The sequence below is a fragment of the Ictidomys tridecemlineatus genome, chromosome 4, assembly GCF_052094955.1.
Source record: "Ictidomys tridecemlineatus isolate mIctTri1 chromosome 4, mIctTri1.hap1, whole genome shotgun sequence".
NCBI classification, from domain to species: Eukaryota; Metazoa; Chordata; class Mammalia; order Rodentia; family Sciuridae; genus Ictidomys; species Ictidomys tridecemlineatus.
Genome location: NC_135480.1, coordinates 173,278,810 through 173,302,694, shown reverse-complemented (window position 1 = coordinate 173,302,694; position 23,885 = coordinate 173,278,810). Strand labels below are relative to the sequence as shown.

The following is a 23,885-nucleotide window of genomic DNA, read 5'->3' as shown; positions in this document are numbered from 1 at the left end:
TTGTCTTATGTGGGACATGGGCTTCATCTCAATGTCAAAAGACAAATGAGAACTGGGGTTGCGGCTCAGTGGTAGAGTTCTTGCCTAGCATGTGTGAGGCACTGGGTTTGATTCTCAGCACCACATATAAATAAATTAATAAAATAAAGGTCCATTGACAATTAAAAAATAAATAAAATGACAAATGAGGACAGGATGGGCTTGGGACTGACCTGAAGAATGTAAGTAAGGATCAGCTTATTGCTGGAGATCAGAAAAGGAACTTAGACAGGGGGCTGATCCTTAGTGGAGTAAGGAATAACACTGAACACTGACAACTCCATCCCCCCCACCCCCATGAAGAAGACAAATGCCTCTCGAGCTACATGGACAATGACCGGTGCAGCACATGGAGGACAGAACCTTACAACTGTGCCTACTGGAATAAGTATACCACCTGCCTTCCCCGACTGCCTAAGGTACCTACTATGCCCACCACAAATGTCTGGGTTTGGGACACACACACACACACACACCACCTCCCAACCCATGGTGACTGATATTTCATCATTAGTTCCTCATTCCTTTCCCACCAACAACACACCAGAGCTATTCCACAACTGTGAAACTAGGGTTTGTATTTTTTAACTGAAAAGGGAACCTGGAGCTGGGTTCCAATCTCTGATCAGGCACGGTAGGGACATGACTGGTGTGCATTCTTGGCATGCTACCTTCTCCAAGCTTACCAACTGATCCATCCACACCCGATCTGGCCACTGTGACACAGGGGCTGACCCAGGAGTCAATAATAAGCTGGATCTTCCTGACCCACCTCCCCCTCCCTTGTGATGTGAGCAAACAGCAGGATAGCAAGGCTACTCAGTTGCAGTGCAAACATAGGAGACTCTCCCCAGGAGGTAGGAGGAAATCCCACCAAAGGCCCAGGTGGCTGGCAGAAATGTAAGATGACCCAAGGGCAGAGCGAACATTTTGAATTAGAACTTCCTCAAGAATCAGAACTTTTCAAAAGTTCCCCCAGGCGATTCTGATGAGAAAGTATTATTGAAAGTCCTCTATTAGACAGCCAGGCACAACTAGACAACCAGTAGTAAAATTTAAGGCAAGATTGCAGAGGCCCAGGCCAAAACCCCTCCTCCATCCACATCCTCTCACCCTAGCCCCGCCCCCTCAGGCGGAGTAAATGCGTTGCCCAGCTACAACCCCATACACCCTGGAAAGTTAGGGGAGCTGCTGACCGCAGGGAAAGGCTCAGCCTGGCAACAGGTCTAGGTGTTCTGAGAGGGTCCCCAGAAGCAAACATTTCTTCCGGGTCACAGCCTTAGGTAGCATGTGTGTCATTTCCAGGAGGCTGGGATGGAGACTGTAGTTCGAGGAATGCCGTTGGAGTGCCCCTCTAAGCCGGAGCGCCTCAATGCTTATGGTAAAGGGTGGTGGCAGTGTGGAGAGAATGTTTATTGAGAGGGAAGGGGGAGACCGAAAGGGGGCCGAACGGGGATCTGGGGGACAGCAGAGGCCGAGGATCCTGAAGAAGGTGTAACTGTGTCTATTTGTTCATTTTTATTTCTGCCTCTCCCTGTTTCTGGCCCTGCCTTTTCTCATCCCTGTGTCTGTCTTTGGGTCTCCTGGGCTGTGGACCCGCGGGCGAAGAGCGCGAAGTGGTGGTGAACATGCTAAACTCGCTGTCTCGGAAACAGCCGCTGCCTCAGATCACTCCCCGTTGCGGGTGCCTGGATCCGCTCCCAGGCCGCCTGCCTTACCAAGGTTACCGAAGTGCTTGCTCCGGCCGCCACTACTGTCTGCGTGGATTGAACTGCTACTCCGTTGGGGACCCTTGCACCGATCGCCGCCTGCGGCCTGTGTGCCCGGAGCTTCCGAGTGTAAGGTTCGCAGGGCTCTGCCCACCTCGGCCGGACTCCGCCCCCAAACGAGCCTGGCCGCGGAGTCCGGCAAAACCTAGCTGCACGCGCTGCATCCCACCATATTTCTAACCCAGTCCAGACTCCGCGCCAGCCCCCCCGCCGGCCTGTAGCCGGGCTCTCTCGTTTTATAGGGCCCCAGGAAGTAAGTGAACAGCTGAGGCAGAGAAACTTCATGAAAGGTTTCCCCAAATGTCCGACCCTGTCCCTCCAGAACTGCGGTCAGATCAACCTGGTGCCTCTCAGGTTCTCAGGAGGTCCTGCAGAAGGGTGTTTTGAGGATTCGAAATCCTGCATATCAGTCCCATCCGCTTTCCACACAAGCTAGCCCTGCCCCCTACTTGGTCACCTACCTGGCCCTCCAGACCCAGGTTCTAGCCTGCAAAATGTCTTCCTGGGTCTTGGGTCACCGTCAGTAAAGAGTGGGGTCACTGCTGGGGGCTAAGTGAGCAAAGAAATAACCGCCCCACTAGAGCAGACTTGGCCTCTTCATAGTCCCTCACCACCTCTGGGAATAGAGATGCATGTTACTTCTAAGGAAAGGCTCCAGGGCACAGACCGCTTCCAGACTGAAACAGCACAGTATTCGACCTGTAATCAGCAAACTCTTAATCTGTGGCAGTTTAGAAAGCTGTGCAGAGAGAGTCCTGAGCCCTATCCCCAACTCCTGGGTGATTCCCAAGGCAAGAGAGCCTGATTCATTTTGCGAGACTGGGGCCAAGTCTTCAAAAAGGTACAGAGGCGGGGCTTTGTGGCTTACAACAGTAATTTCAGCGACTCGGAGTCAGAGGCCAATCTGGGCAATTTAGCGAATTTATTAGTCTCAAAATAAAAAATAATGAGGGTTGTGGAAGTAGCCTAATGGTAGAACACTTGCTTAGCATGTGCAAGGCCTTGGGTTTAATTCCCTGTGCCAAACAAAGGAGCTGAGGCTGGGAGATACCAGGAGGTGTGGAAAAAAGCCTAAACCTCTAGGAGGCTCAGAAAAGCTGCCTCTTCCATCGTGCTGGGAAAACTGCTGTCCCTCTGCAGGGACTTGGAGGCTCCCAGTCCCTCAATGACTGACCAACCCACCCCAGAATCCCGCGTGCTCCATCAGTGCCCACCCTGAGTGGCAGAAAAGAGGCCTTGAGAGGAGGGGACTTTCAGAGGGCTTCCCAGAAGCGGTGCCGCTGTAGGGTCTTGAAGAACAAGAAAGAAGGAGGGGAGGATCCCCGCGGTAGGACTGACACCTAAAGCGTCTCCCAGGTGCTGGCCTGGACTTTGGGGATACCAGAGTATCAAAAGGCCCAATTCCTCCCTGCCACTGCTTCCTCCTCCAGGGGTGTTTCGCCCTACGACCACCGGCCCGGAATGCAATGTGTTGTTACAACTCCCCCGCCGTCTTTCTACCCTTGTCCGAACCTTAGGTAAGTCTGAAGCGCACACATTCATTTACACATGCGCACTGGAGACTGTTCCCTTAGTGTCGTGGAGGTCGGGGGAGGGGACTAGTTGGCGTGGAAATTGCCCGATGTGATGCAACGACAGGAAGATGCCACCAGGAGGAGCTAGTGCCATGGGGAAACCAAAGCTGGCAAGAGATAAAGGACCCTAGGAGAGAGCAAGGCCAGAATTGAGGGATTATAGTTGGCAGTGGGTTGAGAGTCAAGGGCATTGCGTTCGAGGCTTTACATAGAAGAAGAAGTCTTAGGAATGTAGGGGGTTTCAGAAACTTAACAGTAGAACCTGAGGTCAGGAGGCCAATGTGGGTCTGGTTGGAGCCCAGGGTCAGTGCTAGAAGTAAAATATTGGGGTAAGGTTATCATTGAGAATTAGAGTCAGAAGTTCACCTTGATATATGAAGGTCCAGAAGAGCTGGTCCATCTCTCCCTACAGATGGGACACAAGTCACTTCAAGAAGACCGGTGGTCCCCAGAGAAACAACTATATTGTCCACCCTGAGTTTGTGTCTGAGACCTATCCTAACTACTATTGCGACTACCCTTGCTGGTAGAGTCTGGGCTGGCCAGGTCAATGGGATGGAGCAATAAATAAACTCTCCACCCCAAATGCTGCCTCTTGTGTCCTTACCCAACAGGATCTGAAAGTAAGGAATCAGTTTCTCAAAATTGCCCATCCTTGAACCCTCCCTACTCCCATCTCAGTATTTCTGACACATAAGTTACCCTATTAGCTGGTGTCCCCTTCCCCTCCACCCCAGAACCCAAACTAATGGGTCCATCTAACCAGGCAGGGAGGATCCATCTACTTCTCACCCCCACAAAAACCCTCCAGTCGACAGCTCCTCAATATGCCCCAAACTTAGATGCCAGCCTGTATCTCAGAGGAACAGAATCCTCCTTTCCACAGTAAAAGCTGTATCCCTACACTCAAAAACACTTGCTCCCTGCTCCTGGAGTCTCCATTACAGCTTCCCAAAAGTCATCTCAAACACCCTTGCTGCCCTCCCCAACACAAGTCCAAGGGTCTAAAACATAATTTTGGAGGATATCATAACCAAGAAATTTCAAATAATTTCAAGACCGGTTTCTAGTCCCTCGAGGAGCAAGGGGTGGAGTGAATCACCAGAATCTTCAGTATTTTCCTTTCTCTCAAAGAGATGATATCTCAGAGTCTTGCACCATCCTTCACTCCAGGAGAAGGGGTATGGTGGGGCACTCCCACCTCTCCAAAGCACAGACATTTAACTAAAGGAGGCTGTCTATCACTAGGAGGAGCAGCTGACCCTATAAATAACTAGGGTGGGAAGGTGACAGAGAGACTTGGTAAAATAACTGAGCAGAAACCGGTCTTCTCAGTCCCTGATCTTGGACACCACTGATCCGGTCCAATGAGAACCGAAAGTTTAGGCCACTGGCTGTGTGAACTACAAGCCCTGTCCTTGGGGCCCTTGATGGGAATTATCCTGCAGTGGGAGCTGACATCTTCCCAATATTGCGCTACTTCTTTTTCCATATGAGAAAACTGAGAGCGTTATACAGGTACAGCCTCCCCAAACCTGGAGGGGACTGAACCCAAAGGCCAGCCCTGCCCCTTTATGTCGAAGCTTATTTTCTCACTCTCATAATTATCCCAAACCTAGCCTGGAGGTGCAAGAACCCCAACATTCTTCAGAACTACATTACCCAATAGGCCTGGGGCAAAGACCCGCCCGCTCGAGGGTAAGAAATGGCCCAGAAAGGGCGGGTCCTCAAGCCCAAGAACGAGCCCGGAGGCACTCCAGCTGGAGGCGGGCCTGAGATGCCAGGGGCTTAGAGTAGAGCTGCGGGCGTGAAGGTGGAGGCTAAAGGGTGAGGCTTCAGGTCCTCTTGAAAATATGGGGGAAGTGTGGGGCACTAAGGGCGGGGCTGGAGCCCGAGGCCCAAGAGAGATTGGACGACTGGGGCGTGGCGGAGTAGTCCGAGGGCGGGGCCCGAGGAGGGACTCAACTGAGCCCAGCGAGGCTGCGCCCAGCGCGGCGGGGTGGCAGCTCAATTCCTGCTAGCGTGGAGGGGCTGTCTGCAGAAGGATTCTTTCACTCCCACCTTTACCCAGAGGCCACAGCCGTGAGTGAATCCAGCAGAAGGACCTCGGGACGATGCGGGTAGGGGGACTGCTGAGGGAGCACTATTTCTGAACTTTCGCTCTTAAAGAAGAGTAGGTGGAGCGATCCTGGACACCTGGGCACCTCCTTGTTAGGAGTCCAAGGTTCCTAACAGACGGCAGGTCCCATGACCTCCGTCTGCCCCTTTGAATAATGAAATTGCGGTGGGGCGCTGAGAGTGGGTGTGGAGTATTCCAGGCTGTGTAAGTGCAGTCACTCGATCCTTACGGATCCTGCAGTGGAGGGAGATGGGCCGGATCGAGTTGCCTTTGACATTTCCACCCGCCCCATCCCCCAACAAACGTCTCTGAAATGGCCCCCACTCAGTTGAGCCAAGCTGGGCTCTCTCCCTCAGACCAGACCAGGGGCTGGAAGCCAAGACTGCGGTTGAATGTCAAGTGGGAAAAGACCCAAGAAGGCCCGACCGGCAAACCCCACTTGCTTAGCATTAGCCTGTGGTTCACCATTGGCCAGATGGTGGAGGCGGCAGATTACAGGGGTCCTCTAATGACTTCGCACCCGAACCACAGAGTTCCTACCCCACAGCCCTGGTACCAGATATCATTAAAATGGCTCCTTTCAAAGAAAAATTGTCCCTTTCCCACCTTTAGAATCTTTCTGGTTGGCCCAGAGCAATCCAGAGCACCAACCTTTAAAAGACGCCTCACCATGCCCATTCCCATCTGATGGAAGCCTGCTGTGCATTTCAGGTAACCAAATCAGACCATTTTCTCCCATCTCCCAAAATATGCTGTGGAGAGTGGAGGTAGGAATTTGGAAGCAGACTTATTGCCTGGGTGACTTCAGACAAGCCCCTTTGTCTCTTTGAGCCACTGTTTCCTCATCTGTAAAATGGACACTAACCTACCTCTGCCATTCCATAGGGAGACCAGAATGGTGCCCAGCAGAATGGGTGCCTAGGTCAGTTGGCTCCTGCCTGTCATCAATGAAGACAAAATTATTTATTTATGTATTTATTTATTTTTACTGGGGATTTAAGCCAGGATAGTTTTACTACTAAGCTACATACACCCTCACCCTTCTTATTTTTTACTTTAAGACAGGGTCTCACTAAGTTGCTGAAGGCCTTGCTAAGTTGCTGAAGCTGGCATGGAACTTGGAATCCTCCTGTCTCAGTCCCCATTGGCTGGGATTACAGGCTTGGGCCACCTGACCCTGCATCAAAAAACTTTAGGATTCAAAAAGTTAAGATTCTCAGAACCCAAGTGTTAGAAATGACTTTTGAGGCATTTGAGGTCACTAAGGTGGGCAGGCTCTTTATACCTCCAAGAGTCATGAAATCAGGCTGATAATATAAAGTTTTGAGGATGAGGACGTCTCTGTCCTATTTAGATATGAAGCCTCTCACCTATTCCCTTAGAGCCCAGAAATGAAGTCATTATTGTCTTAAATGAATGAATATAGCAAATATGGACTGGTCCTCTAAAGCCTTCTTGGGATTCTGCTCAACTTTGAGCATGTCAGAAAAGGCAACTGCATGCATTTTCCAGGAGGACTTTTCTAACCTGTACTTATAGGAAGTGAGGAGCAAAACTAAGTTGTGTGTGCTTAGAGGAAGTGAAAGAGGCTGTTCTAGACCAGGGAGACTGAAAAATTTAGGGAATTAGGGGGAGGGAGCAACTTGAGGGAAGGGTATGGAAGGCGCTGTGTATTGACATCTATGATCAATATTCTGATCAGCACCTGGCATTCTTGATATTTCTGTGAGGGGAAGCTAAAAGAGTTAAAGAATCTGAGTAGTTCCAGCATTTCCTTGGAAGTCACTGGAGACAGACACAGATACTGGCATCTGGAAGGAGGCTAATTACTGTTTGCCAGTCTCCATCTCTTCATCACCCCAGCTGGAGCAGCTAGGCAGCCAGCTAGCTGTCAGTGTATCTGCCTGTATGGTGGTGTTTCTTTATTGAACTCTGCCCTGAGGGTTGGAAACAGAAAGAATCATTGACCTTGAGCAGCGGATTCAGACAGAAACTTTCCCTCAAGCCTGTATTTCTCTATAATCATATCCAGATGTTCACCATATAGTATGTGAAATTTTATATGTGTGGTGGTCAGTCTGATCACTAGAGAGCTTGTAGGTGAAGGAGAGTTACCAGGCTGAGTGTGAAATCTTCTGAAGCAGGTGGCCTGAAAAAATTTAGATTGAGAGAATGCACTTTGATAAGTCACTGGACAGGCCTGGCTGGAGATAGAATCAGAAAGGTAGCTAAGGAATGTCTTGAACCTTGATTTCAAAGCTTGCAGATCTGAATTTTACCATGAGCGTCTCTTGAAGTAAGCACAGATGTGGTTTGATAAGTGCTTTAGATCACTTTAGTTGTTGTGAGCAGAAGACACTAGAGGAAAAGAAGTTGGGGGCAGGGAGACCTACTGGAGAAGTGTTGCAATAGTATAGGGGAGAAGTGACAGTATCCAAACTAGGGCAGGGACAGCAGTACAGAGGGTAAGTGGTAGAGATAAAGTTAGGAAGCAGGTGATGCACAGATGTTATGTTTGCAGCAAAGAAAGAAGGTAGGCAGAGAAATGGAATGTTGGTTAATGATTCAGAACTAGGTGGGGTTTGATGGCAAAGGAACTGATTTTAGAAGGCATATCCTGACCCCAGCACTAACCCCTGCCTCCCTTTAAACCAGGCCTTGGGATTGAGTCTGGTTTTGGACTATCTTCTTTAATTTCAAAATGTCATCTGGCTTCTAACTCAAGATAAAATTCCATGCCTGAGGGGTCTCCTCTTCCTCCTTTCCCCTCTGGGTACAGGGAAGCTATCCTACTGCCCTGTTAAAACTCTCAAGGAGCTGGTGCAGTGGCTTACCCCTGTAATCCCAATTATTGGGTCTGCTGAGGCAGGAGGATTGCAAGCTCAAGGTCAGCCTGAGTAACTTAGTGAGATCCTGCCTCAAAAATAAATAAATAAATGGGTTAGGGGTGCAGCTCAGTGGTAAAGCACCTCTGGTTTGAATTCCTGATATGGGGATTCTCAAGGAACTGGCTGGACCATCCCCCTCTCTTACTATGGCCTTGCCTTTGGGAGACAAGACTCTCTCCATTTCCATCCCTCTTAAACCTGAATTGCTCCATGTGTCACCCAGTAGTCCTGACTTATCCAGTGGTCTAGGACAGCACCCTGACCCTTTCTGGGTTTGTTTCTCCATCAGGAAAAAGGGGAAGCATGCTATCTGCCAATTACATGATTCTCCCCATTCAGAGTCCTGACTCATTTTGTCAAGAACTTAGAGCCCATGAGAAAGGACAGGTAGGACCCAGGCAGACTGTCCTGGTGTCATCTTTTCTACTCATCAAGACCTTAGGTTTCAGTACATCTCTAGTACCCATTGTGCCACAGCAAATGAAAATATTATGGAATGAGAAAGCTCAGTCTCCTCTCTCTCTCTCCCTCCCCCTCTTTCCCTCTCCCACTCCCTCCCTCCCTATTACCCTCCTCCCTACTCCCCTCCCCCGCTTTCAGAGTCCTACAGGTGAGGTTCAGATGGGCTTGGTCAAGTGGACCAACTACCAGCTCCTTCCTTAGCTGGAGGCTGATGCCCCAGAACCTTCAAGAGAAGAGCCAGGCCTACCCCCGCCGCCGCCCTAGTCACCACACAGGCCATAAAAGCTCTGAGGCTGTCGAAGCAACGGCCATGTACACTTTCCTGCCCGACAACTTCTCTCCCTCCAAGCCCAAGCCGTCCAAAGAATTGAGGCCACTACTGGGCTCCGCGGTGCTGGGGCTGCTGCTGGTGTTGGCCGCAGTAGTGGCCTGGTGCTACTATAGCGCTTCCTTACGCAAAGCAGAACGCCTTCGCGCAGAGCTGCTAGACCTCAACCGTGGCGGCTTCTCCATCCGAAACCAGAAGGGCGAGCAAGTCTTCCGTTTAGCCTTCCGTTCTGGAGCACTGGACCTCGACTCCTGCAGCCGCGATGGCGCCCTGCTTGGCTGCTCTCGCACGGCGGATGGGCGCCCACTACACTTCTTCATCCAGACTGTGAGGCCCAAGGACACCGTCATGTGCTATCGCGTGCGCTGGGAGGAAGCAGCCCCGGGACGTGCGGTAGAGCATGCCATGTTCCTGGGCGATGAGGCTGCTCATTGGTATGGAGGTGCTGAGATGAGGACGCAACACTGGCCCATCCGTCTGGACGGCCATCTGGAGCCGCAGCCATTTGTCACTAGCGATGTCTACTCTTCTGACGCCGCATTTGGGGGCATACTTGAGCGCTATTGGCTATCATCTCGCGCAGCTGCCATCAAAGTCAACGACTCGGTGCCTTTCCACCTGGGCTGGAATAGCACGGAGCGTTCGATGCGGCTCCAGGCACGCTACCACGACACGCCTTACAAATCGCCTGCCGGACGCACCGCAGCACCAGAGCTCAGCTACAGGGTATGCGTCGGCTCAGACGTCACTTCCATCCACAAGTACATGGTGCGGCGTTACTTCAACAAACCATCGAGGGTGCCAGCGCCCGAGGCCTTCAGAGACCCTATCTGGTCCACGTGGGCGCTCTATGGGCGTGCTGTGGACCAGGATAAGGTGCTGCGTTTTGCTCAGCAGATCCGCCAGCACCGCTTCAATAGCAGCCACCTGGAAATTGACGACATGTACACACCGGCCTACGGCGACTTCGAATTCGACGAGGCCAAATTCCCCAACGCCAGTGACATGTTCCGCCGCCTGCGAGACGCTGGCTTCCGTGTCACACTCTGGGTGCACCCATTTGTCAACTACAACTCCTCACGTTTTGGCGAGGGCGTGGAGCGTGAGCTGTTCGTGCGCGAACCCACAGGCAGGCTGCCAGCGCTTGTGCGATGGTGGAATGGCATTGGCGCGGTGCTCGACTTCACGCGCCCAGAGGCCCGCGACTGGTTTCAGGGACACCTGAGACGCCTGCGTTCGCGCTACGCTGTGGCCTCCTTTAAATTCGACGCGGGTGAAGTCAGCTACCTGCCGCGCGACTTTAGCACCTATAGATCGCTGCCTGACCCCAGCGTGTGGAGCCGGCGCTACACTGAAATGGCTCTGCCTTTCTTCTCACTGGCCGAGGTCCGTGTGGGCTACCAGTCACAGAACATCTCTTGCTTCTTCCGCCTGGTGGACCGCGACTCGGTGTGGGGCTATGATTTGGGGCTGCGCTCGCTCATCCCAGCGGTGCTCACCGTCAGCATGCTGGGCTACCCATTCATCCTGCCGGATATGGTGGGTGGCAACGCAGTCCCTGAGCGCTCAGCTGGCGGCAGAGATGGACCGGAGCGCGAGCTTTACGTGCGCTGGTTGGAGGTGGCCGCTTTCATGCCAGCCATGCAGTTTTCAATCCCGCCCTGGCAATATGACGCAGAAGTGGTGGCCATTGCACACAAGTTCGCTGCGCTGCGGGCCTCGCTTGTGGCACCACTGTTGCTGGAACTCGCCGGTGAGGTCACGGACACTGGCGACCCCATAGTGCGCCCCCTTTGGTGGATCGCGCCCGGCGACGAAACAGCTCACCGCATTGACTCTCAGTTCCTTATCGGGGACACACTGCTAGTGGCGCCGGTGTTGGAGCCAGGCAAGCAAGAGCGCGACGTCTACCTGCCTGCTGGCAAGTGGCGCAGCTACAAGGGCGAGCTTTTCGACAAGACGCCAGTGCTGCTCACTGATTACCCCGTCGACCTGGACGAGGTTGCCTACTTCACCTGGGCGTCCTGATTCAGCCCAAGGCCCAGGAACCCCACAGCTCTAACCCTAGCTTTCATACAGATTTTTAACTCCATCACATCCGAACATACATCTCTGGAGATCTCCACCTCTGTAATACCCATTATGTGGGTGTTGAACTAAATGTGTTGGAGCCAACTGCTGTAGGTGGGACCGAAGCAGGGGACATCAAAGCAACCTCTGGCACCAATGCACAATCCTAATAGCTCCCTTAACCTCCAGACTTACTCCAGTTTACAAAAACCTCTTTCCTGAGGTGGAGTCAGAGCTCAGAGGAGAAAGATTGGTTTTTTTTTTTTTTTTGTTTGTTTGTTTGTTTGTTACTTATGGTCCGGTTTTAAAAGCACAAAGAGAAACCTCTCCCCTCCATCCTGGCCTTCATGGCCATCTTTGTCCTCCTAAAAGTCCCCCAAATATTCCCTGCCACACTCAGAAAGTGTACATTCTTGGTGTTAGAAGCCAGGCCCTGAGTTCACAGCACATATCTGAACTGTGGCTGACTTGGTTCTACTCCAGCTGGGGAGAAGAGTCAGGTGTTTCAACAATTGAAAAGGAGACAGGAGGTTCCCTCCTAGGGAACAGAAGGCCTAGCCTAGAGTCACCACTTTTGTCCCTGTTTGTGAAGAGACTCCTAATATTGCACTAACCCATTGTGTACACACATGGGCTCAGTCACTGGCTATAAGTGCTTGATGGGCACAGACTCCAGGGCCATGCAGACCACACTTAGTGCCTTAACTCAAGAACTCTGTGTGTGTATATATGTGTGTGTGTGTGTGTTTGTGTGTGTGTGTGAGAGAGAGAGAGAGAGAGAGAGAGAATAGCACACACCATGGGTCCCTGAATCCACAGAATAAACGCAATATCCCTGAAGCTAGATAAGCCTGGAGGAAGGGGTCAAGGGGCAAATTTGAGGCTTTGATTGTTGACCTGGCCTCCTCCCAGGTGGTTTCCCTGGACTCTGGTAGGAAATAAACAACTCTTTTAACTATTCCTTTGGTATCTCACTCTGCACATGTGGCAGGAGTGTGACCTAAAAGTGAGCAGTGTTCTTATTCTGGCAGTGGTATGCTTTGGCACTGGAGCCGCATGCACACAGTGACACCTGCCAATACACATACAGGATAAGTAAGGTCTTTCATCTCAGTCATTTTTCCTTTTTGAGAAGATAAATCTCAGCCAGAGTTTTTCCTGACTTTGTAGCTGACTGTTGGGAAGGAGTGGCTTGTCAAAGGAGAGATGTGGGAAAGCAGAGTGGAGCTCAGTTTTCCTCAACAGCTCTGACAGCAGAACTAGTGTCCCACCCCCTAGAGAATTCTTCCCTTCACCCACCTCTCTATCCCCTTTCTTTTCTTTAAAAAAATAAAATTTTTTTTTGCAGTCATATATGGTGCTGAGGATTGAACCCAGTGCCTCACGCATGCTAGGCAAGTGCTCTGCCACTGAGCTACAGCCCTGGCCCCTCCTCTTTATTTTTTTAGTGTGGAAAATACCTGTCAAAGGCCTTGGGTCCTTCACAGATGCACATCTCCAGTGCCGATTATATCACTTACTCATCAATCAGCTGTGTGATCTTAAACAAGCTGCTTAAACTTATCTCAGTTTCCTCATACATAAAAAGTGATAATGATGCCTACCTCTGAGATCATTGTGAGAATTATAAGCACAGACTATGTAAAGTGCCTGGCACAAAGTAGGTGCTCAATAAAAGGTAGCTATTATAATATTTCTTGTTTTCTTGCTTATAAAAAGGGTTCTGAGCAGGAGGATTCAAAGTTTGAAGCTGGTGTGGGCAATTTAGGGAGACTCTGTCTCAAAATTAAAAGGGAGGGGCTATGCAGTTCAGTGACAGAACACCCTGGGCTCAATCCCTAGTATTGTACATGTATGCACTTGTGCACGCCCGCACACACACACACGCACACACACAAGAATTCTTCCAGATCACAGTTCCCAGCCCCTTCCAGTCTTGTCCTATCTGTCCCCCATTCTTGCCAGCAACTCTGATACATTCTAGGTTTGTCTCTCTCCCTGCACATCTGGATCTGGAGGTCCCAAAGCTCCTCCAAGGAGCTTTTAACAGGTCTCCCCTATGTCTGATTGGGAGGGGTATTTGATGTGCAGCAATGAGAAGCTTCCTTCCCTAGAAGTAATGGGGAGGGATTGAATGACCACTGCAGGAAACCTGGGACTGGGGCGTAGGCTCCCATTCTGCAATCCTGTGTTCTTGGGAGCCTCTGGCCTTGACTGCCTCAAAATTGAAAGGGGGGACTATGCAGTGACCTCCCAACTCTTTCCACTCTCAACCCCTTAAATCCAATTCTCACAGCAGCCAAGGAAATCTTTCTGAAATTCAATCATGTCCAGAGTAGGTGGGGATCCAAACTCTGGTGTTCAAGTCTTCAAAGATCTGGATCTTTCTCACATCTCTGTCGTTTCTCTCTCTCTCTCTCTCTCTCTCTCTCTCTATCTATCTATCTCTCTCTCTCACACACACACACACACACTTATTTTGAAAAGCATTTGAAGAAATACTACCTTCTGTTCTGAAATAGTTGTATAACATGCTTGCCAGGAGAGGTCTGTTCAGACTTAGCCTTGAAGAAAAACTGCAGTGGCTACTGGGTGGCTTCCTTTCCTGCCATTGTTTGGCTCAGCGGGACTGTGCCTCTTGTGCTCTGTATCTTTGTGCTGTTTTTCCTTCTCAGGTCCCTCCGGAGTCCAGTCTCTCGAGTTCCTATTTCACAGTCCCAAGCAGGATGGGGGAGGGGTGGAAAGCAAAGCAGGATGGAGGGTGTCTGGGAGCAGGTTCTTCTGTGTACCTATAGCAGAAACTCAAGGGGACAGCGGCAGGAGCTGGCTCTGCCCTTCAACCCTCTTGTAGAAAAGAAGAAACAGCTGGGCCAAGGACTGGATTCCTAGAGAGGTCAGCCTGTACTCCTCAAATACAGAAGCCTTATCTGGGATTCCCATACCAGCACAAGAATTTCAACAGAAATTCTCCCATCATAAATTCATTCCTTTAGGTCTTCAATTCAAGCAAGTGCTTTCTATGGAGACATAAGGCATTGTTTTGAAGGTCAAGAGGGCATTTTGTTTTTCTAAAACTTCTATTCCATGCCCTTAATAGGGGGGAACTTAAGCCCATTCTGGTAGGGATAAGTTCATCTGATGCTTCTTCACCATTGGAGGAGTCGGTAGTGGGGAAATAGGTAGTACTTGAGAGGGAGCCTCTTTGGGCAAGGGTGGTGAAATAGGATGGTAGTTATTAGAGAAAGTTTCCAGAAGGAGATGTTTTAGAGCTAGGAGGACCCCATATTAAAGGAGGAAATTGAGGTCTCATCCCTGTCCCTTCATAGATGAAACCAAATTCAAAATTAAGACGAACCACCTACCTTCACTACCTCTCACAATATGTATCAGGCATCTTTGCCAACATCCACCAGGAGTCCATTCTTCAGTGGATAAGAAGTGCTTAATTCCCTGCACATTCATCTTTGTACCTGAGATATTGCAAGAGATATAGGTCACTTTCTAAACCTCCCAGCTCTTATGAGCCAGACCATGGTTGGTTCCAGTACATTCAGGCCCAGGGATATAATCTGTTTCACTTAAGATAGTTGTTCCCTCTTTCTTCCCCAGTGCCTGTAACTGGCCTCTCAATTGTACTATGCTTTCATTCCACTCACAGCTTTACCTCTGAGCTTCTCAGGCATAACCATCCTGGACTCCACCCTGGTTCCCTAATTCTCATCACTAATAATTCTGGATGGGCCTCACATTCTCCAGGCATGACACAAAAGTCAGACTAGGACTTAATGGCCCTTGTTCAGAAGAAGAGAGGCTTTGAGTTTATATTAAAATTTTATTATACTTACTTGTGGTTTTTGTATGTTTCCCAGGAAAATCAAAAGCACAAAATAAATTATTTTCTATTAAAAATCTGTGTATAAAAACTAAAAGAAAAAATTGATATATAATGATAAGTAAGGGTTTGGTTTGGTTTTGTGATGCTGGAGATGGCTTTGTGCATGTTACATACGTGCTCTACCACTGAGCTACACCCTCAGCCTGATAAATAAGATTTTAAGCAAGATAAGCACATATATGATTTGACACACTATTTTTTGGTGACAGGGTTTCACTATTTTTTTTTTTTTTTTTTGTGACAGGGTTTCACTATTTTGCCTGTGTTGTCCAAACTGGCCTTGAACTCATGATTGTCCTGCATCAACCTCCGTAGTAGCTGGGACTACAGGTACTCAGCACCAAGACCAACTTTCAATGTGACATTTTTTAATGAACTTCAATTATTATCAATTATGATTTAGTCTTGTTCTTGTTTAGCATAAAGTTGGGTGAAACAAAAAAGCTCTAAAACATATGGAGCAAAAACTGTCAACCAAACAAGTCAACCAAAAAAGCTGGAGACTTCATTACATTTTGTGTGTGCATCCGCGCCTGTGTGTGTGTGTGTGTGTGTGTGTGTGTGTGTGTGTGTGTGTGTTCAGGATCCAACCCAGGGCCTCAAACATGCTAGGAAGCATTCTTCCACTAAGCTACATCCCCAGTTTGTTTTATTTTATTTTGAGAGAGGGTCTCACTAAATTGCTGAAACTGATCTGCAACTTGCAATCTTCTTGCCTCAGTCTCTCGAGTAATTGGGATTATATCATGTGCTACAATGCATAGCTTCAATACCCACATTTTGTTCCACATTTTTTAAATTGGAGTATTGAAGTTGTAAATAATGGTGGGATTTGTTGTTATATATTTGTGCACATAATACAACAATATTGGCTTTTAATAATGCATAGGACAGTTGGGCATGGTGGCATGTGCCTGTAACCTTAGCAACTCAAAGAGACCAAAGCAGGAGGATTGCAAGTTTGAGACCAGCCTCAGCAATTTTGTGAGACTTAGTGAGGCCCTAAGCAACTTAACAAGATCCTGTCTCAAAATGAGATTGTGACTCAGTAGGCAGAGAAGTTGCCTCTCAGATGTGAGGCACTAGGTTTTACCCTCAGCACCACATAAAAACAAATGAACAAAATAAAGATATTATATCCATGCATAACTAAAAGAAATATTAAAAAGGAGGGCGGGCTGGGAATGTGATTCAAAGGTTAAGCACTTCTGGGTTCAATCCCTAGTATCAATCAATTAAAATTGCAAGAGAAATTAGAAAATATTTTGAGATGTATTAAAATGAAAATATGTTAAAACCAGTACTTGAGAGAGATTTACAGCTATAATCTTATAGCTGTACTAAGAAAGGAGACATTGTGGAAAACAGTATGGAGGTTCCAAGAACTAAAAATAGAACTACCAAAAGATTCAGCAACCTTGCTTGTGGGTATATATCTAAAGGGAATAAAATCAGTATGTCAAGGCTGCAAGGCTATACTGCTATGTTCATTGAAGCTTTATTCATAAGAGCTAAGATTTGGAATCAATCTAAATGTGCATTGACAGATGTTTTGGTTTGGATATAAGGTGTCTTCCAAAAGCTCCTGTGTTAATGCTGGAATATTCAGAGATAAAATTATTAGATTATAAAAGCTGTAACCAAATCAGTCCATCCTAATTTGAATGGTAACTGTAGGAGGATGGGGCATAGTTGATGGAGCTGGAGCATGCCCTGGAAGGGTTCATCTTCCCTGAGGCCCTTTCCCCTTCCTCTCTGTGTTTTCTGGCTGCTAAGAGGTGAGCAGTTTTCTCCATTACCACCCTCCTGCCATGGTATTCTATCCCCTGGGGCCCAAAGTAATAGAATAGCCTCATCATGGACTGAACCTCTGAAACTGTGAGCCCAAAATAAATTTTTCCTCCTGTAAGTTGTTCTGGTCAGGTATTTTGGTCACAGCTACATGGCTGACTAACAAAATAGATAAATGGATAAAGAACACGCACACACCCACACACATACACACACACACATACACAAAGGAATATCCTTTAGCCTTTAAAAATATCCATTAGCCTTTAAAAATAAGAGAATCCTATCATTTGTGACATGAATGAACCCAGAAGACATTATGCTAAGTGAAATATTCAGGCACACAAAGACAAACAACTTATTATATTTATATATAAAATTTTTATTTATTTATTTAAAAGAGAGAGAGAATTTTTTTTTAATATTTATTTTTTAGTTCTCGGCGGACACAACATCTTTGTTGGTATGTGGTGCTGAGGATCGAACCCGGGCAGCATGCATGCCAGGCGAGCGTGCTACCGCTTGAGCCACATCCCCAGCCCTATATAAAAATTTTAAAAGTCAGGGCTGTGGTAGAGTGCTTGCCTGGCATGTGAGGCACTGGGTTCAATCCTCAGCATCACATAAAAATAAATATACTGTGTGTTTGTCTACAAATAAATAAATATTTAAAAAAAATTAAAGTCATATTCAGAAGCAGAGTAGAATTGTGGTTGCTAGAGGCTGATAATGGGATAAGTGAAGGATAAGGATACGTTGGTAAAAGGGCAAAAGGTTTTAATTAGGATAAAAAAATTCCTGGGAATCTATTTCAACATGATGACTGTGGTTAATAATAATGTATTGTATTCTTGCAAAAAATATCAAAGTAAAGAAAAATAAGAAAGATCCTAAATCATAGTCTAATCTTCTACCTCAAAAAAACTAGATGTTAGGCTGGAGTTGTGGCTCAGTGGTAGAGCACTTGCCTAGCATGCATGCGTTCGATCCTCAGCACCACATAAAAAAATAAATAAATAAAATAAAGGCATTGTGCTCAACTACAACTAAAAAATAAATATTAAAAAAATTAGATGTTATGGTTTGAATGTAAAATGTTCCCCTCATTTTTTTTTTTTTTTTTTGGTACTGGGGATTAAACCCAGGGCCCTGTGCATGCAAGGCAAGTACTCAACCAACTGAGCTATATCTTCAGCCCCATGTGTTGAAGACTTGATCCCCAATGCAGCAATGTCCAGAGGTGGGTCTTTTGGGAAGTGATTGAATCATGAGAGCTCTCACCTCATAATTTGATGGATTAATAATTTAAATGGACTTTTAGAAGGAGGTGAAAACTGTAGGCAAGTGGGCCATGGTTGGAGAAAGTAGGTCTCTGGGGGCATGCTTTTTGGGGACTATACTGTATCTCTTGTCTCTCTCTCTCTCTCTCTACTTCCTGGGTGCACATGAGCTGAGCATCCACCTTTCCACATGTTCCTGCCACCATGATGTTCAGCCTCACCTCAGGACCAAACGACAAAAGGAAATAAAATAGGCCAAAGGGCTGGGGATGTAACTCAGCGGTAGAGCGCTTGCCAAGCACAAGGCTGTGGTAGGGTTCAATCCAAACAACAACAACAACAACAAAACCAGACCATTTTAACATCAAAATTTAAAACTTCTGTGCTTTAAAAGACACTATCAAGCTGGGTGTGGTGGTGCATGCTGCAAGAGGTTGAGGCAGGAGGATTGCTAGTTTGAGGGCAGCCTCAGCAACTTAGTGAGGCCTGTCAATTTAGTGAATTAACTCAGTGAGACTGTCTCAAAATAAAAAAATAAAAAGGGCTGGGAATGTAGCTCAGTGGTAGAGTGCTCCTGGGTTCAATCCCCACTACCAAAAACCCCTAAATTAAATTTTAAAAATAAATTTTATATGGTATATGAATTATATTTCAACAAAACTGTTATAACAATAAAAATGGAATGTGGTAATGATACATATTACAATATGGATGAACTTTGAAAACATTATGATAAGTTAAAAAAAACCTGACACAAAAAGTCACATACTGTATGATTCCATTTATATGAAATATCCAGATATCATAGAAAGTAAGATAATGGTAACTAATGACAGGTGGATTTGGAAGGAAGTGGAATGAGAATAATTGCTAATGGATGTGGTAATTTATATTTTAGGTGTTGAGAATCTTTTAGAATTATATTGTGATGGTGATAATTGTACAACCTTGTGAATAAACTAAAACCCACTGAATTATACTCTTTTAAAGGGTGAATTTTATTATATATGAATTATATTGAATTTTTTAAATCCTTACAGAATAAACAGAAGAACAGAATTCTAGTTCTGGGTGAACTTTGTCACCTGAAATTATTTTACATTTATAGTCAACATACTTTACCCATTGTTTGTTTCTGCCCAGGACTTGGTCTAACTGGGGGAAGGAATAACTATGACCTGCATGTTCTTTTCCATCTGAAACAAACTTCACTTTCTTTTTGACCCCTTCTCTCCTGTCTTCTCTCTTTTGTAATTTAAGTCCTATTAAAAATAATATCTACTCACAATGAACTTTTCTAGCCTTTGAACATTTTCTGCTCATACCCAAACCAGTTTTTTTTTCTTCAGAGGGACAAGAGTATTTTTTCACAATATACCTTTTAATTACATATGCAGTAAATAGAAATAAAATGTTTTAAAAGTCATTGTTTGCTGGAACATGCCTATAATCCCAGCAATTCAGGAGGCTGAAGCAGGAGGACCAAAAGTTCAAAGCCAACCTCTGCAACTTAGTGAGCCCGAAACAATTTAGCTAGTTCCTTCCTCAGAATAAAAATTTAAAAATGGCTGGGGATGTGGCTCAGTGTTTAAGTGAAATCAGCCCATGTGTTCAATCCCTGGTACCAATAAATAAATAAACAAACAAACAAACAAATAATAAAAATAACTGAGATTGTAGCTCAATAGTAGAGCACTTAACTAGCATGCACAAAATCTTGGGTTCAATCCCCATTACAGCAAGAAAATAAATAAATAAAATAGTAAAACAAAAAAACAATGAAGCAGCTGAACACAGTGGTGCACACCTTTAATCCCAGTGACTCAGGAGGCTGAGGCAGGAGGATTCAAGGTCAGTATTGGCAATGTAGGTCCCAAGCAACTCAGTGAGACCATATCTCAAAATAAAATTTTAAAAAAGGGCTGGGGATCTGGCTCAGTGATAAAGCATTTCTGGGTTCAATCCCTAGTACAAAAAAAAAAAAAATCAACGAGCAACTCTCTAAGGTACAAGATGAGTTTTTTTTTTGAGAGAGAGAATTTTTAATATTTATTTTTTAGTTCTCGGCGGACACAACATCTTTGTTGGTATGTGGTGCTGAGGATCGACCCTGGGTCGCACGCATACCAGGCAAGCGCGCTACCACTTGAGCCACATCCCCAGCCCCACAAGATGAGTTTTGAAAAAGGGCAAGTAGACATCAGGGGAATGGAAATCAGAAATTTATGAAAATCCTGGGAAAGATTTTTGAAAGAGTCAGGACTTCAGGAGACACAGAAATGATAAATAAAATGTTTAAATAGGGGCAACTCAAGCCAGAGTTTTCTGCTTTCCAAACTGTGGCTCTGTCTAGGATCCTTTCCCAAGTCAACCTCTACTGAGATCTTAAGAAGGACTGGCATTTTCCTTCTGATACCTGTAGGAAGAAATGAGTGGTTCTACTTTCTGCCCAAGCTCAGGACAGAACAGAACCCTCTTTCAGCACCTTATTCCTTAAGGTTGCCCTTAGGGAGATCCTTGTAGAGTAGAAGGATGACCAGATCAGCAATCTCTTTGCCCTGGTCATATAACCCACTTAAACTCTACACACAATGCCTGGGAGGGATTGGGCTTTAGAACTCTGAGAGCCAAAGGATGACAAACTGATTGGAATCCCAGGAGCACTTTCCCTCAGGGGCTGGAGCAAGGGACTCCTCCCATTTCTGATCAGTGCTGACCTGTGTTGGCAGAACTATGGGCTGATTTGAAAGTTAAGTCAGGCTGACCCATTCTTCTCAGACATCTCACTCTGTGCAAAGTTGGCCCCCTTCCTAAAAGAGCCCACTCACATAGAAGCTGACACCCCCACACAGCTGCAACCTGACCACAATGTCTTTAAACTATGCTGCAGACGTTAACCTATTTCCTGAGTGTGTATAGAAGGAGTCAATTTTGAGAACCTGGTGACACTTTATGAAGTGTACTTGCCCCTCCTGCCCCTCTAGCATATGTGAGATCTGGATTTAATACCCCCAGTACTACCAAAAAAAAAAAAGGTTTTGAAAGCCTGCTCTCCACCTGCACTCTTCACCTTCAATCACAAAGCTAAACCCGCCCTTAATGTGTGGCTATGACTCTGGCTTAAAAAAATTATTGCTCAAGGGGAGTTGCTGCTTTTCTGTCTGTGTGAGGCACTTGTCAAGTTCCTGACAATAAGTTTGCTTCGTCCTTGGTATGTCTGTGTGATCAGTCCTATGGCAGTTTCCTTTCAACCTGTTCCATCCTCTGGAAGAAAACTTTCATCATGTAAGTCTATCTCCTGAGCTGGGACAACTCTGCAGAGGTCTGAGGCCTGGCCTACTCCAAAGTGCAGCATCAACAGAGTAGAGCTCTACCAAATGAGAGAGTATGGCAGGGGCAAGTGAGGTGGACTTTGAGATGCTTTTGGGGGTCTCTAAATTCAGATCAAACAAGCCTGGGTGACCAAAAGCAAAGTGATGATGAGGGGAAAGCCTATTCACTACCACATTCCAATCTTAGTTCCATTCTGTCCTCACCTTATCCACTTCTCATAACATGTTTTTTCTTTCTTTTCTTTTGGTACTGGGATTGGAACCCTGGGATGCTCAACCCTAAGTCACACCTTCAGCCCTTTTTAATTTTAGAGACAGAATCTTGCTAAATTGCTGAGGGTGGTTTTGAACTTTCGATCCTCCTGCCTTAGCCTCCTGAGCTGCTGGGATTACAGATGTGTGTCACCACACCTGGCTTACTTGTCAATTATTTGAGACCCTGTCTCAAAATAAAAAATAAAAAGGTCTGGGGATGTAGCTCAGCGGTTAGGTGCGCCTGGATTCAATGGCCCATACCCACCCTCCACATAATACAAGTTATGGTAGACCCATTCATTAAAGTACACATGACTCCAAAGCCATGCAAGATATTCTAAAACAGTCTTCCCTCTGACATCTCAATCTCTAAAAACCCCTGCTTTTAGGCAACTACCAGGATCTTTTTTTTTTTTTTTTTGGAGTACTGGGAGTATTAAATCCAGGATCTCGCATATGCTAGGCAAGCACTCTACCATTGAGTTACATCCCCAGCTCTTATTTTTTAATAAAATTTAAATTAAAAATTTAATTAAGAGTATTTTTTTTTTTTTTGCTAAATCACTCAGGCTGGTCTTTTTTTTTTTTTTTTTTTTTTAAGAGAGAGTGAGAGAGAGAGAATTTTTTTAATGTTTATTTTTTAGTTTTCAGCGGATACAACATCTTTGTTTGTATGTGGTGCTGAGGATCAAACCCAGGCCACACGCATGCCAGGCAAGCGCGCTACTGCTTGAGCCACATCCTCAGCTCCAGTCAGGCTGGTCTTGAACTTGCAGTCCTCCTGCCTCAGTCTCCAACATGCCTCCAATTTACCATTTACCTTTATAATAATCTTAATTTCCCCAGCAATAAAAATGAGCAGCAAAATCAGGTAATTTTCTAGTTCCCTTCCAACTTTGATGTATGAGGTTTTAGTTTTGAGATTCCACAGCCTCTCATTCTGAGAGCACAGAGCTGGCCAGCCTTGTTAGGAGGCAGCTTGTCTGTGGTTTGGCACCACTGCCCAGCAGGCATTTATTAAATCAGTGGGATGTGGTCCCTGTTGGCCTGGAAGAGAACATTAAGCTCCAAAAACTTCCTGCAGCAGGCCTCCTTTGGAGACTGCTGCTCAGAAGGGTGAGGAACAAAACCATTTAGGTCCTTGGCTGTCCTCCAAGATTCTGTTCACTAATACTTTTGCCCTGTCTGCAGGAACCAGTGACTGGAAACATCTGGAAGCCTGCTTAAGACCTAGGGGACTTCTCTCTTCTTCCTTTGGGGTGACTGTTCTTGACTCTGGTAATCCAGGTTGACCTTTGCCAATGCCCCTTCCCTTCTAGTCTTCTACACTACATTGGACAACAATGCTGTAATAAAATCCACATGAACCCAGCTGCTAACAGCTTCTGGAAGAGCTATAAGATCTAACACCTGCCCCTTCATTCTTTGAGCCCTAGTAGCAAGGGAAAAGAAGGCTGAGACCCAACTCTTGCACCTCTGGGTCTTACACTGGAGTTATGGGGAAAGGGAGTAGTTGGGGGTGGGAAAGGCAGCTGCAGGAGAGGGATGCACAGGTGTAATGATATGGCTGCTGGGAAGCCAAGGAGAACCCGAGACTGGGATTGCCTCATTCTTGGTGACCCTATGTCATGTTGACAAGGCTCATTACCTGGCAAGGCAAGAGTGGATTGGGAGGTCAGAGTGTGTCATGGTCCTGTATTCCAGGGTTGCCTGTCCCTCTCTGTTGCGGGGAGCCAAAGTTCCTTGGATATCTAATTATATTTACTGAGTACATATAAGATATGTGTGCAGTGCTGTCAGCATGTGTGTGTATGGTTGTGGTGGTAGAGACACACCAGTGAACAGAACAAACTAAATTTCTGTGCTCCAAGTCTTACTTGCTTAGAAATCCTGACTATAGCACAGACCCAGGAACACTGGCAGGGGTGGGATGCCTAGTCAGAGGTAGAAGAGCCACCCTAGCAGTCCTGGGTCTCTCCCATTCTGATTCCCTGGCCCTTAGCTTTTCTAGGGTAGAGTGTATGGTCATGGGATTTCTTCTGGTTAAGGTCAGAGCTCTGATTCACTTTAGCTTTCTTCTTCT

General features: G+C 46.6%; 2 protein-coding genes across 8 annotated transcripts in view; both read left to right on the top strand.

The window, feature by feature from the left end:
* The window catches only part of Spmip6 (sperm microtubule inner protein 6), a 35,535-nt gene extending 16,346 nt beyond the window's left edge, over positions 1 to 19,189 (top strand). Inside the window, exons 3-7 of one of the 4 annotated variants that reach the window (XM_013359041.4) lie at positions 343 to 458; positions 1,345 to 1,420; positions 1,648 to 1,882; positions 3,239 to 3,325; positions 3,795 to 3,968. In XM_013359041.4, coding sequence (XP_013214495.1) covers positions 343 to 458; positions 1,345 to 1,420; positions 1,648 to 1,882; positions 3,239 to 3,325; positions 3,795 to 3,912 — 632 coding nt within the window. In that variant the 3' untranslated portion in view covers positions 3,913 to 3,968. Of the gene's footprint in view, positions 1 to 342; positions 459 to 1,163; positions 1,421 to 1,647; positions 1,883 to 3,238; positions 3,326 to 3,794; positions 3,969 to 6,113; positions 6,213 to 15,388 lie in introns of those variants that run through there. The other 3 variants (XR_013438162.1, XM_013359042.4, XM_078047766.1) reach the window with 3 other exon arrangements.
* Myorg (myogenesis regulating glycosidase) lies at positions 5,110 to 12,942 on the top strand. 4 transcript variants are annotated; one of them, XM_040285935.2, is made up of 2 exons: positions 5,110 to 5,209; positions 8,990 to 12,942. In XM_040285935.2, exon 2 carries the CDS (start codon positions 9,063 to 9,065, stop codon positions 11,205 to 11,207), a length of 2,145 nt encoding a protein of 714 aa, XP_040141869.1. In that variant the 5' UTR covers positions 5,110 to 5,209; positions 8,990 to 9,062; the 3' UTR covers positions 11,208 to 12,942. The 4 variants fall into 4 exon arrangements, with proteins under 4 accessions (XP_040141869.1, XP_013214511.1, XP_005326262.1 ...); XM_013359057.4 differs by lacking the exon at positions 5,110 to 5,209 and adding an exon at positions 5,259 to 5,464; XM_005326205.5 differs by lacking the exon at positions 5,110 to 5,209 and adding an exon at positions 5,259 to 5,502.
* Positions 19,190 to 23,885: the final 4,696 nt, after the last annotated feature.